General features: G+C 31.1%; 2 protein-coding genes across 6 annotated transcripts in view; one reads left to right on the top strand and one right to left on the bottom strand.

The window, feature by feature from the left end:
- LOC118193813 (atlastin-like) overlaps positions 1-3,109 on the bottom strand; it is an 81,104-nt gene extending 77,995 nt beyond the window's left edge. The window contains exons 1-2 of one of the 5 annotated variants that reach the window (XM_085814786.1): positions 2,955-3,109; positions 2,174-2,398 (exon numbers count right to left, since the gene is read on the bottom strand). In XM_085814786.1, coding sequence (XP_085670912.1) covers positions 2,174-2,374 — 201 coding nt within the window. In that variant the 5' untranslated portion in view covers positions 2,375-2,398; positions 2,955-3,109. Of the gene's footprint in view, positions 1-2,173; positions 2,399-2,603; positions 2,851-2,954 lie in introns of those variants that run through there. The other 4 variants (XM_085814788.1, XM_085814787.1, XM_085814789.1 and 1 more) reach the window with 4 other exon arrangements.
- Positions 3,110-3,336: 227 nt separating this feature from the next.
- LOC118193812 (uncharacterized) overlaps positions 3,337-18,358 on the top strand; it is a 145,289-nt gene continuing 130,267 nt past the window's right edge. Inside the window, exons 1-2 of the mRNA XM_085814785.1 lie at positions 3,337-3,792; positions 16,162-16,625. Of these exons, the coding sequence (XP_085670911.1) occupies positions 16,337-16,625 (289 nt within the window). The 5' untranslated portion in view covers positions 3,337-3,792; positions 16,162-16,336. The remainder of the gene's footprint in view (positions 3,793-16,161; positions 16,626-18,358) is intronic.

Raw genomic sequence — 18,358 nt, 5'->3', positions numbered from 1 at the left:
GAAAGAGCTTTAAAGGAGAAAGAATTTATTAAAACTATTTACACCTTTTTCATCACAAACTTCAAATTTTTTCTCTAATAAAACACACTTAAATGCAGATATTCAGACCTTAAGAAATTAAAATACAATATTTAAAGTTGTTTCATTACAAGATGATTAATATATTTAGTTAATCCACTTTTCAGAAAATAACTTTTCAAAAATTTTAAGTAAAAATAAGCTAAATTCAATTTATGATCAGATACACCTACAGATTAAAAATGAAACTGAAGGTCCTATAAGCTTTTTGTTAAGTATAGCATTCAACTAGTGTAGTATTATTTTCTTTTTAGTTTTCCTTTGAGCGGCAACAGTTGTAAAAAGTTATATTTTTGTAGAATAAACTTGTTTTGTGTTTAAATTTTTACAGAGATTATTTAGGGTAGAAATGAGTTTATGAATGGACGAAATGGTGAACATTTACTGTTGTATCTAACATTTGGTGACCTGCAGTACCTGATTAAAATATAAGGTTAAGTACTGAATACTGAAATTTACAGAATAATTATTGTTCATTGAACGGGAGTTGGTTTGTTCCCCTTGAAAAGTGAACTAATTTCTGATCAATGGCAATGATTACTTGCCTTTAATTTAATTACTTGCTTTTAATTTATTTCTTTTTACAATTGAAATTTCATCATTCATGATTTAATTCAAGTCCCCGTTAAACACTTTTAACAATTTACAATCAAGTAACTTTAAAGCATTTTTCGAAATTGAACTTACTAAGTATGGATTCACTCTTTTAAGATAATTCTACTAAAATTAATCTTAGGAGATAATATAATCAATATTCTTTAGTAAATAAATTATACATATATATATATATATATATTCTAGTAAGTTGGTACTTAACTTATATGTTTGTTTATAGATTTGTCTGATAATTAAACTAAGCATTTATTTATAGAATTTCTTTCTCAATCCCCATTTTTATATCAGTTCAAAGTCCACCAACAAATATATTTTATTTTTATTAACTTAGAGCACAGATGATTTGGTGCAGCAATACTTTTTAAACTGTTAACAATCATCAAGCAGCTTTATTTTTTAATCTTTAAAATCCAAAACAATGTAAAAACTTAAATGGCATATGAATTTCATATGCTTGTCTTCTACATGATTTTGTTCCCTAAAACTTTATTCATTTTTACTATTTCCCTTTAGTTCTCTTTAAATTTACATTCAGTTTCAAAAATATAAAACATACAACCTCTCTCCCTCCCTCAAAAACAAATTAAAAAAAAAAATATTGATCAGTTTAAAATTCTGTTCTTATTCATTAGTCAAGTTTTAAGTCAAATGACTGTTATGCATCACATATTTATAAAAGGCAGAAGAAAACTTAAAATTTATAACCTTACATACATGTCTATAACTCTATACAATGGAAGGAATACTTATTAAAAAATTGCAAGAACTGCTTTAAAATAATCTGCTATGGAGATAGACACTTCATAAGACTAGTTTCTTTTTAAGTGCTTGATATTATTATCAAGAAAATAACACTATGTTTAGATTAATTTAAATCTTTAAAAAAACTATATGCTCAGTTAAGTGCACCAAAACACTTTTCATAAATAATTTTCTTCAAATACAGATTTTTAAGAAAAATGTTCTTAATTTTTAAAAGAGGTTATGTTTAATGAATTTGAATAAATATAAAAAACATATTTACAGCTGAGTAATTTCATAATTTTTTCCCATAATACATATAACAGAATAATAATTGTTTTAGTGTTTAAATCGAAATTTTTCACAGTATTCAATGCAATGAAAATTTTTATTAATGGAGAATTATGCCACTTAATTTCATAATCTACAGAAAATGTGATACATAAATTATAATCATACATCTGACATAACCATTATAGTTATGCTTCTATTTAAATCATTACCAAAAAAATATAAGTAAATATTGTTGATCATAAACTGATAAAAATGCTTCAAACAAATGCTATGAGAATTATGTTTTAAGAAATTATACATTTTATTAATTCACTGAAATGTTAAAAAGGCTTCAGATTGCCCAAATTCCGGCTTTTATTTGTGTCGACTTCCATCCAGAAGCATTCAAATATATTATATCTGTGTATTTATATAAGTATTAATATATATAAAAGTTAAAACTTACTTTTGCTTCCAAATATCTCAACATGAAATTTAATACAAAAGATTTCCCTTTACGGAAAGCTCCAGCTACTGAAACAACAACAACTTTTTTATCTCTGATGTTCGGTTTCAAGAGAACGGAGATCAAATTATCTTCATTCAATTCAAATGTATGATCTTGGGCAGTAACAATCGTTACAGCATCATTTTTATTCTGCTCCATAATTCAACTGATATGCACCTCCTGCTAGAGGAAAAAAGTTATGTTCAAATTTCTGCAAATATATACACTCTTCTAAGAACTTTTTCATATTATTTATGAATATAAACTGTTCTCACGTTTGAAATAAAAAAGATATAAGCAGAACTCGATAAGAGTCCGAATGTGATCTTGTAATTTATAAAAAATATTGAAAGAATTTCGTTAAATTAAATACTGAGAAATAGTATACCTTTTCCAGACACTATGTATGAATGTAATATCAGAAACAAGAGAACAGGGAAGTAGGAAAATTTATCATTTAGCTTTACCCTTATTCCTGTACAATACTAATAAACTTGGAAAATAAACTGCATAAATTATTATCTTCAAAAAAATTTTAAATTACACATTTTAACGAATTTTTCATTTAACTTGAATTTTGAAGCTATAGTAAATTATTTACAATTCGATAATTTCATAGCATACGACGAAAGTGCTCTCACGTGCATTTGTTTGACTCCGTCAGCACACCATGATACGTCATTTCCCGCTATTCATACATGAAAATTTAAGAATATAAATTATAACGTTTTGCACTTACTAATTGATATTTTTTGTTTTGCGATTAACGTGCAATGAAAATTTCTAATAAGTTCCAAAAGTTCTGTCATTTAGAAAATAACAACTAAAATATAACAGCATAAATTCCCATCATGCAATACACACGAACAACTGTGATATCCAATATAAACAACTTATGTTGAGTTGAGGATGGAAATGTATGTCTTCATGTAGCGTTACTTGAGTTTTGTTTTTGTCTGTATTTCATGTAAAAGATATTATTTTTATACGAATAATAAAGTAAAATTCCTTATTAAATAATTAAAACTTTTAAAAATCATATATTTTGAATGTGATACTAACTCTGTAATCTACCATGTAGTAAAAGAAACACGATCCCATAGAACACTAAAATTAATCGAACTATTCAATTTTGCGGATTATAAAATTGATTTCATGATTGAAAAACGATTTCAGAGTTGTTTCTGAAGCACATTTAAAATATGACAGCTGTTTATACCAATATTAAAAAAAGTTAACTGCATTTCAGAATTTACCGCAGGATGAGGGGGAATTATTTTATGACGTCATGTGCATATTTCGAGAGAGTGAAATAATGAATTATACACTTGTTTCGATGCGAAAAAATATTTACACAACCATTGCATATTTGCATGCATAGATATTTCTCAAGCCAGTGTAATATTCGTTACTAAAATTGTATTTGTTGTATACGAACTGAACGACCTTGGAACTAATTTTTGGATGCTCTTAATGTTGATGTTCATCAATTCGACTTCATGGAGGAAGGCAGCTTTTATAACAACTTGAATTTTATTACATTATATTTATTTTCCATTAAGTTGGAAGAACTAAACGTAAGTGAATGTTTAAATGCATTAGGTCCTTATAATACATGTGAGCCAATTTTTTATAGCATCTTGTCACAGTGTTATGTTTTTGAATACATATTATTTATATCCAAAATTTTCAAGTGGAAATTTTTCGAATTACTGCACTATGTAGTTTTAAAAATAAAATAGCATGATGCAGTAATATTTATCGAATTAGCTCAGATCGCGTTCTTTGGTTATGCCTGAGGTTCCTGTCAAAGATATTTATATACAACTTAATATTTCTGTAGCAATCGGAATTTCCAAATATACAAAATATAATTTTAAAAAATGAATTGTGCACATCGAAACAAGTGTACAATTCATTTTTTTTCAACACAATTGTCGTTTTAATTTGTGTCTTTCTAGATATTTCCTTTTTAATTTTAATTGTTCAATAAAATTGTTTGATGAAGCTTTTTTCTTTTTCCGATGTCGTCTACTGTTCATACATAACCTTTCTCTTTTTAAAGGCATGAAACTGTGCATATCTATAGAAATAGCGTGATGACAGCAGTTCCCATATTATTAATCCATCATTATTAATGTGACAGCAAATTTCAGTTGCAGAATGCAAGTTTAAAATGCTGAAGTAAATGCCTTTTATACCTTTTGAGGATTGACGTCGATCTGCAGTTTTAAAATTTTTTTTTTTTTTTTTTTTTTTTTTTTTGTCCGTTGGTTTAGTTGAGAATTTAAAATTCATAAAATGTTAAAAGTACTAAATGGGGTAAACAAAAACTCTGTATTTAATTACCGTGTAGAAATTTGATATGTAAAGTAATCGATCGCCTCTAAAATTACGGATAGCAGCTGTTTTTTAGTAAACAAACTTCAAATAAAAAAAAGAAAGGTTTTTTTTTAATTAAAGTTTTAGATGAGCACTTCTGCTTTAACATGACTGAATTATCTTTAAATGGCATATGAAAAAAATAAGTTCTTCATTTAATTAATAGCTCTCCTAGTTTAAGCTGTATATTTAAATTAGATTTATTTACATATATTACATTTACTATGTTTGTGAAGTTTTTTATTTGTTTTAAATTGTAATCAACATATGTAGAAAATAAACCATTTGACTTGATTTTTGTTTGTTTGAAGAGTATTCTTATTTGAAGTAAATGCATATGTTGTTCTGATGCAATGTATCTCACTTTTATGCTTTAAAATCTTGTATTATTAAGGGTGATTTGAAAGAAACTTGTAATCTGAATATCTAGTTCTCTCCCCTTTTTCTTTTCTTTCTTTCACTTTTCTGTTGTGTACATAAGCTTATCTTCTTTAAATTTGCATTTGATGTTTTTTATATGTCCTTTATTATTTTATTTTTAAATATTTTGTTATCCAAAAATTGTAAAAAATCTTTGATTGAATGTGATTTGTTTGTTTTTAGTTTCATAAATTAAGTTTTAAAAACAGTTATTGATATTATCATTTGAAAGAACTTTTTGCATATTTCATTAATGATTTTGGTCATTTCTGACTTTTAAAACTTTGACTTAAAATTTCTTCTTAAAAATGCTTGGTTAAAAATTTTAATCTAATGTATTGCAAGACATTAATAATTATGCATATATATTTATTTTTATAATTAGTAATTTCAGTTAATATAGTGCATAATTAGCATAGTAAATCTATTTAATTTATCTTTAATATGTTTTGAAGTTATAAAATGATATCTATTTAATTTTTTAATACATATAATTTTGGGCATTAATGATATGCTGAAGACTTTATTCTGATTTAAATATGTGACTTTTATCTGTTGGCATATGATTATTAAGTTTTAATTTACATTTGATTATATTTATTGGAACTTCTTTTAATTTACCTGCAGATGTTTTCAGGTCTAAATGATTCTATGTGACAATTAACATTAATTCCTAATTAGCATTAATTGCTTAGGACTAGGTCACCAGATAATCAGAGTGATCAGTTTTTCTCTTAGTTTTTTTTTTGGGGGGGGGGGAGGGCTAAAGACAAAGCATGTGAAGGGTGTCTGTCTAAAGGAGGATTTTTAAGGAGGACTTTCTAATACATTTTATTAATAGTTTGAAGTGCTGAATTATATTTTGTAATATATTTTTTAGTAAAATAATTACATCTAGTTGTCACTTCTGTGATATATAATTCACCTGACAAATTTTAAAGCAATAAATTTTACAATGTGTCCATAATAAATAGCTAACATCTTGGTCATAAACCAATAACAAATAAAACATTTAGTTCTTTTAATCCTTATGGGTAAAATAATCAAAATATATTATGTAATTGTAAGTTAAAAAATATAATATGTAATAATTTCATGGCTAATCTAGTAGATGCAATCAAAATAATACAAATCTGAGAATGGAAATGTATGAGTATAATGAAAAAGATATTAAAGGCCATATCCACCATTTTATTTCAAAGTCTTTTTCAGACCTTTGCCTATGTCAAAACTTATTGGCATGCATCTTTCGAAACAGTTTGGCATAGTTGCACGATAAGAGCTTTGAAATTGCACTACATTTGCAAGTTTTCTTATCAGTACCTTATCATTAAAAGAAATCTCTTGGATTAATAGTCAATGTTGGAGTCACTATCTCTCATCTTCATAACATTCAAGAACCCGATATAACATTACAATCGCATCAAACATCGGCTAATCTTTGGAATATGGTAACAGGTAGTTTGGCGACATTTTGGTATGGTAATAAAGGTTGCTAGCTAGGACTTTAGCAGTGTACATGGATAAAGTCGAGTGTGCGCAATGCCATTTTTGTGCAATTCTGGGATATTTTTTTTAAGTGAAAATAGGTCAACGTATACATGGATGATACCGTGTATGTGCAATTCTTAAAAACGCAGCAAGCAGTTTGCGATTCTGCACTTTCTCCTAGTTTCGCACCAAATCTTTGTCATGATTAAGCACGTTTGTTCTATAAAAGTTCTCGCATAAGCATAATTCGGCTAGCAGATTGTTGGAAAAAAATGTTGAGTAAAAGGGAAAAAAAAAAAAAAAATGCCTTTACTTCGTGAAAACAAAATGGTGTCCAAACAAAAACTAGCAGGTTGCTGTAGCAGGGTTGGTCGCCAAATTTTCGCCAAAAAATCGCCATGTTCCCATAATCCAAAGATTAACCCAAACATCTTGTACAGAAAATCAAGAATAATATTTTGCAATTTGTGAGTGGGTTCCATTTTCCATGAATTATTGAGTGCATAAAAGGAGACCTGTTTCTATTTTCAGGTGTTCAGACACTTTACGGACACCATCAATTCTTCTCCAGTACAGAGCCAGTTGGACAAACAGAGCATTTACAGCCTGTTAATGATCTGTTTATAAGGAACCCATCATTTGCCAAAGTGTGCATGAAAACATATTTATATCGCCATCAAATTCTTCCTTTCTTCAAAAAAACATTATGACTTTCACTTTTTGTTCAACACTAACTAACAACAACCATAGTTATTTTTGAATCCTTTAAAATATTGGCATCCGTGGAACATGACTATGGATAATTTAAAACGGGAAAGAACACAATCACGGCGATATTTCACAACTTCTTTGAAAGAAGTGGACACTGTTCTAAAAGATGAAGCAGTAAGTAAGATGGATTTGATATCTGTGTTTAACATATTTAATGATAAAGCTGACAGATTGTTTCAGTTAGATAAAAAAGTAAGTAAAATGGCTAGAAATGGAAAATTTTAATGAAGATGAATTTTCTAATGATATGGAGTTAACGGAAAGCTATCAAAATCAGTGGGTTGCTATGAAAACGAAAGTTGATTTAATGTTATCAACCACCGAAAGAAAGGGCGATATTTCCAGTGTAGTAAATGAAACCAAGCGAAATTTCTGTCTTCCTAAGTTAGAATTGAAACGTTTTGATGGTAATATTAAAAACTGGCTAGGATTCTGGGGACAATTTAAAAAGATTCATGATGATGATAGCATTGATGCAGATGATAAATTTCAGTATCTTTTACAAGCAACTGAAGAAGGTTCATCGGCTAGAGATTTAATTGCAAGTTTTTCACCATTTGGTGAAAACTATTACAATGCTATGGAACAGCTGAAATCTCGTTTTGCTAAAGATGAACTATTAATTCAAATTTATGTTCGTGAACTTTTAAAAATCTAGTTTTAACGCAAGCGAGAAGTGGCGAAATTTTTACTTTGCGGATTCTTTATGATAAATTGGAGACTCAGCTGCGAGCATTAGAGACTTTAAGGGTAACGTCTGAAAAATATGAAGCAATGTTATATTGCTTCATATTTTTCAGACCTTACCCAGTTTACGTTACCTGTTTCAGACGTTACCTAGTAGAATCAGCTCTGCCAGAAGCTCTTATCAAGGAGTGGGAACGTACACATAACCGTGTAGAAAATAAAGACAAGATGAACATGTTAGGAAATTTATTAGAATTTCTTCGTTTGGAAGTCGAAAGTGAAGAGCGATTACAACTTGCTCGATCAGGGTTTGCGAATGATCAATTTGAAAAATTTAAAACGAAAGAAAAAATTCCTACTGCAGCTTGTATTGTATCTAATGAAAAGCAAAGAGCTGAGAAAAATGACAAACGTTGTTTATTTTGTAATAAGTCATTTCATAATACCTCAAAATGTTTTAAGGCTGCTGAGATGTCATTGGAGGCGAAAAGGGAAACATTGAAGAAAAGGGGAGCTTGTTTCGTCTGTTTGAAACCAGGACACAATTTTAAGATCTGCAAAGCTTATTTAAAGTGTATTATATGCAATAAAAAACACCATAGCATTATGTGTCCAAATATAAATCAATCAAAACAAGACAAACAATTTGAATCAGATGTTCAGGTTCTTTTGTCACCAAACAAGTCTCCGTTATTGTTAACTGTATTGGTGAAAATCATCAATAGTGACAAGTTCGGAATCGTTCCTGGATTATTTGATACTGGTGCTCAGAGATCTTTCATACGAAAAGATATTGCGGAGAAACTAGGATTGAAACCTGTAGATCAAGAAATGATGAGTCGTGGACTTTTGGGGAAACTAAACAAGAATCCCATATTGTTACAATATTACATTACAAAGCTTGTGTTCAAATTTCAAGTACAGTATTTCAGTTTTGGATGAAAAGAAGATATGTGGTGTGATTCCACGTGTAGAGGATCCTGATATTTATCCAATTTTGAAAAAGAAAAACATACGCTTAAGTGATACAGGAGAATATGTGCCTAAAATAGGTTTATTAATATGAGCTGATTATCTTGGCGCATTATTGACTGGGAGAATTGAGCCCATTGATAATAATTTGGTAGCTATTAAAACAAAACTTGGATGGATGCTTCAAGGTAAACAAAGAAACTACTTAAAATCTTTGGAGAGTATTGTATATGCTAATAATTTAGATTTGACGGAATTATGGAGCCTAGATGTCATCGGTATAAGATGTCCTGTAGAAGTAAAGTCAAAGCAGGTAACCGATGAAGAAACGGTAGATTTTTTTCCGTAAAACTATTAAAAGAAACTAAGACAAAAGATATGAATTATGTTTGCCATGGAAGAGTGGACATCCAGAATTAGAAACGAATAAAGAATTAGCCACTAAACGGTTAATGTCAACTACCAAAAATATCATACGATCTGGACATTTAAGCGAATATGATGATGTGTTTAATGAGTGGGTTCGGGATGGAATTATTGAAATTGTAGATAAAGACGAAAAAAAGGGACACTATTTACCACATCATCCTGTGATGAAAACTGGTGTAACAACAACGAAAATTCGTCCGGTTTTTGATACGTCGACGAAAGATTCCAAAGGAAATTCCTTGAATAACTGTTTAGAAAAGGGGCCAAGTTTATTAGAATTGGTACCCAAATTGATAACGCAGTTTCGGAAAAACGCAATTGGCGTAACGTCAGACATCAAAAAAGCATTTTTACAAATCAGTTTGAATCGAAGGGATGAAAGTGCCTCTACGCCCTGCAGCTAATGCTATAGATTCCAGTGTAGATGATGATTCATCACCCAAAATCCCAGATTTTGTTACTAGAGCTGGTCGACGTGTTAAAATTCTCAATAGACTTGATTTATAACTTTTGTTGTAATTTATAGGTATCCTATAAAATGCAAGGTGGGAGGTTGTTTGAGTAATACCAGCTACAACTCAACTCTGTTTAAGTTTTTATGTTTTGAAAATAAGTTCTATCGTTTCTGTAAGAATAACTGCTTCTAAATTTTTTGTAAATATCTGCAATTAAAGTGTTTTTCCATATTAAATCCATAGTTATTTTCGAATCCTTTAAAATATAGTATTAAAAATTTTACAGGATGACTCTGTGGCATGACATTTCATAAGCTGCAGCAGGAATTAGTGATTTATTTATAGATCTTTATTCTACTTTCTGTGATGGCTATACAATTATAGTTTTAAATTGAATTGGAAATCTAATCAATTTTGCAACAATGATTAAGAATTTTGAGTTACTTTTCAGCTATCTCCAGTTGCTTCTTTTTGATGACAGAAGAGTCATTATCTTGATCACCATACGTATCATTTCTGTTTTCTGCTTTTTTTTCCAGGATTCAGTTATCGTTATTTGTGATCAATGAGCACATCATTTTCACATGCTATTTTACCTACAGTTTTTCATCCAAGTATTTATTAATCATTAGTATTAACTGTGTGAAAGTAAATATGAAATTTTTTTGTGTCACTAAATCAATTTTTTTCATTTGCTCTAATTTAGGACAAAAATACGATTCACAAGCTGTTTCTTTTGTTGTAAAACCAGGCAAATATATATTTAGGCTAAAGGTGTTACAAGATGATGCAAATGAATCATATAGATGTACCATTTTTTTATGATATATTAAGTTCCCTTTCATGGTATTTAATAGATGTCATTTAAAACAAAACATGTCATTCAAAACAAAACTGTAAATGAATCATGACGTGATTTCGAAAACATATTCTACTTCCTCAAAACCAGTTCTTAAAATGGAGATAGGATTTCTGTCTCTTACACTGCACTGTCATGTATTCTATAAGTTGCTTAAGCTTTTTTTGTGGGGTGGGGGGGGGCTAATATTTTCTCTTGAACTTTATAGACAGATATACAGAGGCTGTTCACACATTTTTTTAGATGATGTATATTGTATTTACAAAATTAAATTACATAAAATTCTTGTGTTTTAAATGTTCTATTTGACATCTCTTATTCTGAACTATCTTTCGACACCGCAATTTCCAGGATAATAATGCCTTTTGAAGTGGCAGAAGAGGTATTCTATCCCATTCCTCCCGAACAGCTTTCCACAGTCCTGTTAGGATTTTGGGACAACGTTTGGATAATGCAGTTTTTAAAAGTCCGAAACACAAAAATCCATAGGTGACACATCGGGAGATTTAGTAGGGATATCAGTGAAGGGTATGGCCTTGATACCAGTTTTTTGTTCCATTTCTTTTAGGAAATTTACAGTGGATTTTGATGTGCGACTGCTAGCTTTGTCCTGATGGAGTCTCACAGATTGATGGTACTGTGGGTAAAGCGATGGTATTTCATTCAGAAAAATTGGCGATAAAATATGTTCCTTTTAGTATTTGGAGTTTTGCACTTTCTTTATTTTTAACTATAAGAAAAACCAGCAACAATCATGAATCCCTTGGAAAAACTTTCTTTCAATTCTTTGAACCATGTACTAACATTTTTTTCTCCCCTTTTATTATAATAAATGGCTTTTTCTTTTTTTTTTTTTTTTTTTTTTTTTTTTTTTTTTTGTTACAGTCATTTAAATACACCCGTGCTTCATCTATTGTGACAATTGTTTTCCATTTTTCTTTGGATAAGTGTTTCTCGTATAGAATTCTGCAGCGTGTCCTGCGTTGAGCGATATGCTTTGGAAGAAGACGATGCACATTGAGTTTTTTTTTTTTTTTTTTTGCTTTCTTAAGATTTAAATAAACGTTTATCATTTTTTTTTACAGTAGACAGCGAGCATTTTAATGATTTTGCAACTTTCCTTTGACTAGGGTGATTTTCTTTTAATATTAAACAATGTACCTTTGCAATAGTTGAAGATGTCCGTTTTTTCCTTGGATACTTGTTTGGAATTTTTGTCCCACTTGAGGCTTCATTTTAACGTTTTTTTTCCTTTCTTGTTGATGATATTACCTGTCGAGGCTTTAGATATCACAAAACTATGACTCTCACATCGTTTTTGGATAATGGAGTATGCATATTTCTCTTCGGAAAGAGCATAAATGTAGCCTTCGAACCACTGCTTTGTTATTCGCCAATTTGAACAAAAACAAAACTTTCAAGCCACAGACGATAATTTTGACTTTTAAAAACATAGTACAATTGCAATTACTTCTTTTGCAGCAAATGATTTTTTATTACCGCTTACCAAAATCGTCTAAAAAATGTGCTATTAGCCTCTCTTATAAGGGGGAACTGTGTGTCGGATATAGATGGAATTTCGGATTTTCAACTTTCGTGAATCCAGAATTTTCGGATTTGTGAAATGTTCACTCACTATCTGTCTCAAATTTTATTTTAGGTAAAATATGGGTACTTCTTTGTTATAGTAGTCTCCAATCATATTTGATGATTTTATATTTGCATCAAGCTCTCGGCTGTAATTTTGCTGAGCTTGTGAAGCGTAACTGTAAAAATAAATAACTCATTATATAATAATATCAACACTACTCACATATCTTTTCCTAAGAATACTTTTAAGAATCATTATCTTTATTATTATTATTATTTTATCGCATATAATTGTTCCAGTCAACTGCAATACTTTCTCACATATTAAGCTGTTACACCATTTCATGGATGTCAACTCCTCTGCTCCAAAATATCTGGACGGACAGGGCTATTCGTTTTCCAAGTCTGAGACAGCCGAAGTCCAAAAGATTTCGCACTTTCACTAAATTTTTGTCATTTTTTTCCATTGAAGGACATCTTGAAAGTTGTTCATATTTAACTTGTTCTCCGAAAATCAACTTTAACTTCCCTCCCAAAACAGTTGATGCCACTCAGATACACTTGATTGACCTCACTCCCATAAGCAATCTTGATCATGTCATGGATCTCATTCACAGTTTGACATACAATTTCACTGTATAATGCTGCTCTAACAAACGATTCATTGCGGAGATGGCAAGGCACCTTGAAAGGGACTCACCTTAAACTCGATCTACATTCGTTGGAGGCGGCTGGTACGTAGGTTGCTATGATCCTCCACAACCCAACCAGCGCAATAACATTCCCATTCATTTGCCATGTTTTGGCAGAAAAAAATCAGACCTATTACTTCTCAAATAAACCCTGTAAGTTCCTTGAAATATAATTCTGTTTTCCTTCCTCGCTACTGTGCCAACAAAAGAAAAACAAAATAAGCAAGTAGTATCTTTCTCAAAACAAATTTATTTATCTTCACCTACTATTTAGGTCACGTCAAAATGCTAACTCCTTCCCTATAACCACCCAAGAGTTGAAAGTATAATCATGGCCAACATCAATGCAACAACATTCTGTGAACTGTTATTTGACCATGCAATGATTTCCAAGCCACCATGTATTTGACAAAGACGCACTCAGATAGTCCGAATTAAAATCACTTCTGCTGCACGCCTGTTTAGTCTTGAGTATTATTTTTTCCTATACTTTTTAAGGGAAAACAAATTCTTAAAAAAAAAAAAAAAAAAAAAAAGTGTATTTCATTTGGCTGGAGGTAAGGTTATTGGAAATCTGTATTTCAAACTTTGTGTTCAGAGTTTGTGCAATTCATAAAAGTCTGTGATCTTTTTGATAACAATTTTTGATCCTTATAAATCCCTACTTTCAGCCAAAATTGGTAAACGGTCCATAAATTTACTTATCTGGCATTTCTATCAATATTTTCCCCCCTGTCTTTTTGAATGTGAATTTACATTTTAAAGGAATGCTTTTTTATATTCATTGACAAATATGTGTTTGGTGGGTAATAACTTGAATTCATTCTGAGTTCTAGTCAAGGTCAAGATATGAGATACATTGAGAGACAACTACAAATTGCTCTAAATAGAATCATAAAGTGGTCCAACAACAATAGTTTTAAATATTCTAGCCAGAAGACAGTTTGCGTGTACTTCTGTCGCAAAAGAAATCTACATCCTGATCCAGTGCTGCATCTGAACGGCTCTTTGATCCGTGTTGAGCCAGAAGCAAAATTCTTAGGAGTTATCTTTGACAGAAAGCTCACTTTCCTTCCGCATATCCTAAATCTAAAGAAAAAATGTGCTAAAGCTCTCAACATACTGAAAGTCCTGGCCAATACCTCATGGGGAGCAGAACGTTGTTCTATGCTCTGCATTTATACTGCTTTAATCCGTTCCAAACTTGACTATGGCTGTGTTTTCTATGGATCATCAAGACCTTCCGTGCTCCTGAAATTGGATCCAGTCCACCATCAAGTGCTAAGGATTTGCTGTGAAGCCTTCAGAACATCTCCAGTCCAAAATTTATATGTCATCTGTTTTGAACCTTCTTTGGAATTCAGACGCAAGCAGTTGTCCATTGATCTTCATTATAAAGTAATGTCACAGCCCGAACATCCTGTCCGACTCATGACATCTAATTTACCATGCCCGTCCTTCATGTATCCCACCTTTTGATCTTCGCATTCACTCACTGATTGAAGAATTTAACCTAAATGATCTGCATTCCAAAAGCTTTGACCTTTTCGGTATTGCTCCCTGGCAAGAAGTGAACATTCACCAACTTAACATTTTTGGAGAACTAAAGAACAGCAGTACCAATGATATCCATTACCAACAAATTTTCCTAGAGCGTAGAAGCAGTTATTCTAACTACCAAGCAATTTTTACTGATGGCTCGAAGAATCATGACCACGTCTGGGCAGCTTTTGTTTGCGATAAAGAAATAAAGAGTAGTAAACTTCATAAGGCTGCATTTGTCTTTACAGCGGAAACTTTTGCTATTTTGAATGCCTTAATCTTTATCTCTAGGCAGAATAGCAGAAAGTTCATCATCTACTCTGACTCTGGGTGCTCTTGAATCAATAAATAAAAATACCAGCCACCCTTTGGTCTTAGAAATTTTAAAGGCACACCTCCATTTGAGAAACACAGGTTATTATTTCGCTTACTGCTGGGTATCTGGACACGCTGGCATCAAAGGCAATGAACTCGCCGATAATGCAGCAAAATCTGCTGATATTACCTCAGAAAACGATGTCCCTTTTACAGACATACGAAATTACATTAGAACAAAGGTCTTGTTCAGGTGGCAAGAATTCTGGGAATGCGAAACTCTGAACAAATTAAGGCAGGTAAAACCCAATTTGGAGTACTGGCAGTCGAGAGGGAATTGGAAGGAGGATGTACTACTGACTCGCTTACGAATTGGTCATTGCAGACTGACACATCAGTACCTCTTGAAAGGAGACAATGAGCCTATTTGTGGCACTTGCAACGTTCTCGTTTCAGTCAATCATATTTTAACCTGCTGTCCTGCTTTTAGTCAGAAACGTGAATTTTATTTTAACTCTACAAATGTTAACTTAACAGATCTCATTGGAAGAAACCCTCACATCAACCTCATAAGTTTTTTAAAAGACATCTCTTTTTACCATATGATTTGATACTACATTTTATCCTGCTCTACCTATTGTTAGAGCATTTTTCAGTCATTTCTGCCTGGACGTTTTAAAGTCATTTCTCCATGCCTTCATCTGTCTTTCACGTTCATTTCATCAATTCACTTGATATTTGTTTATGCATCTTGGATTTTACTCACCATTTGTCTGGTGCATAATAACCCTCGAGGTTTTGTGCCATTTAAATAAAACCAACCAACCAATCATTCTGACTTCTAATAGAAATGATGCAATACTCAAGTTTCAGGGCTCAATACTTTGAATGAAACATTTCAAAATATTTCTTTTCTTTCTATTATGCAATACATCGAAAACAACTTTTCTCTTTTGGCAATATGAATTTTTTTGTAATACTGTGCTAAATTTTCCAACTTCTTAAAATTTTGATGATTTTAAGATTAATTTGTATACAAAATTTTTAATTTGGAGATTTACGATCTTTTGAATGATATTTTTGTATGAACTTACTAAGCATTGAAATGATAATATAATAAAATTATAGTTATCAAGTAATGTGCACATAAAACCTTTTTATTTTTCACTGTCATATTTTAAAGCCAGAACTCCTGTATTAGCATATTTATTACTGTTCAAAATTTTGCTACATTAAAAAAATGCTCAGCTAGATCATTAGTTAAGTCTACTGGTATAATAATGTTTTTTACTATTCTGTAAAATATATTTTAAGTCCATTAAAATTTCTTTTTCTTTACAGGAAACGAAACAAGCTGATAAAAATTGGCACTGGACTTCCATTCACAAAGTCATGAAACATGTGAGAATTCTATGGGAAAATTCTTTATGTCTGCACAAAGCTAAGTGGAGAAACACTGTGTGGACAGATTCCCATTTGTTTCTCAACAATCATGTAAATGCATTTCTAATGTAGAATGTCTGCTGGTGGATATCAGACTGTTTCACTCTCAACTTCCACCATCCCTGTAACATCATCAAACCATCTGGAGAGCACTAGTTCTGATCCAGATAATCTTCCTGCTCAAGAAACACCAGCAGCTCAGTTAGAATCCCAAATGCTTCTCAAGAGAGAAAATTCACCAGAAGCAGCCGTAGGCAGCCCTGGCTTTGTTGTAGATCACTCCCATAGCCAGTCACAAACTACAGCGCTGCCACATAGTATTGATGCAGACTACAACTCAAATTCTTTTAATTTTTCATATGGTAAATATGGTCCTTTTTACAGCATTATCTGCAACTGCCCTTCACCACTATATTTATAGATATGTATTTATATTTTTTATGATTATTAAGTTTTTAACTTTAAGAAAAATAGGTATTGAGGATTGATATGAAAATATTTATATATTTTCATACCATACCTCAATACCTCAATCCTCAATACAGTCAAAAGTCGTTAATCCGGACTCGTCGGGACTTCGGCGATTCCGGATTATCGATTTTTACGGATTATAGATCATCAGTTTAAATCTCGTAAGATGGCATGCAGAAATTCTAAAATTAAAAATATGAAACCGTAATTTATGAAATAAAAAACAATTATGATCTAAAGTGTATCAAAATTTACAAAAAAAGAAAAAAAAAAAAAAAGCTTAATATCTATTTGTTTACTTTATTAAACATTTCTTTCAATGTAAGTTGTTTAAGTTGCTTCATTTTATGTGATAATACTTTCTCTTTAATTCTATAAACAGACATAATTTCTTGTTCAGTTACAAAGTTCCGCTGTTCAAGTCCCGTTAATTGCTGTGTCGAGAATACCGACTAACTTGTCAATGGAAATTTTTTCGTTTTCACTAACCTCTCTGTCACATTCTTCATGCCTTTATCCATTTTTTGCAACAATTCCCCTTTTTGTTTGTTGGACATCAAAACATACTTTCGTTTTGTAGATCCTTTGGAAGTTCCAGCATCGGAAATTCTATTTGACTTAATCGAAAGTTCAAGTTTACTTTAATAAAATTGCTCTTAATGTCTGCAAAAAATAATAAGCGGGATCCAATTCGAAGATTAAGGAACAACGCAATCATTAACATTAACTGAAATAGATAATTAGATAATTTTAGCTTACACCGTCCGTTATACATTAAACGTGCAGGCGAAAACGTATTCTGCACTTGCGCACACGCATATGCACAGTAGTCAAGGTCTTACGCGCATGCGTAAAGCGCATGTGCCAACGCGGCGCATGCACAGAAAGTTTTTAGCTTTGAGGTCCGGATTATGGGTGCCCGAATTAACGACTTTTGACTGTATCATCATTTATATATATTTATATATATATATGTTTATTTTTTTATACAGAGCCTTATTCGGCAATTACCGTATTTGATGGCATATAAGACGCACCCTTATTTAGACGGCCACACACAAGGAAAAAAGTTTCAATAGCATGGTTTCTTTTAGTTCTCACGTTTCGTAAAAGCCAAATAAACGACTATTGAATGCAATTACCTTCACGTATAAGATGCAGGTAACTTTTTTGAGACCAAATTTAGGAAAAAAAAGTGCATCTTATATGCCGTCAAGTACGGTAAAACAGAATATTTTCCATGTTTTCTATAAATGCCCAGAGATTTTTAAAAAGTATACGTTTAAATATGAAATACTTATATTTTAGAGAACAGAAAACAAAGGATTTTTTTTTTTTTCCTAAACATAATTCATGACCATTGCATTGCATATAATTGGTTTGTACTGTAGGTTTTGCACTGTATGGTGGTACAGTTTCAAAAGATTTTGAAATAGATTTAACTTCATCATCATTAATTCCAAATAAGGTTATATTCTGAGAGACTGAATGTAGTTTGTTATTTTTACGGTCTAAGACAAAATTGTATTTCCATAGAAAGTGCAATCCAAGTATGTAAGGTCTGTAATATTTGTTACATATGCCTTGTGATTGTGGGCAGCCCGATTAACGTGGTGTTAACGTT

The sequence above is a fragment of the Stegodyphus dumicola genome, chromosome 4, assembly GCF_044657685.1.
Source record: "Stegodyphus dumicola isolate Sdum_Otavi_A_Nest chromosome 4, ASM4465768v1".
Lineage (NCBI taxonomy): Eukaryota > Metazoa > Arthropoda > Arachnida > Araneae > Eresidae > Stegodyphus > Stegodyphus dumicola.
Note: the sequence above shows the minus strand (reverse complement) of the source record. Positions and strands in the feature narration are given on the sequence as shown.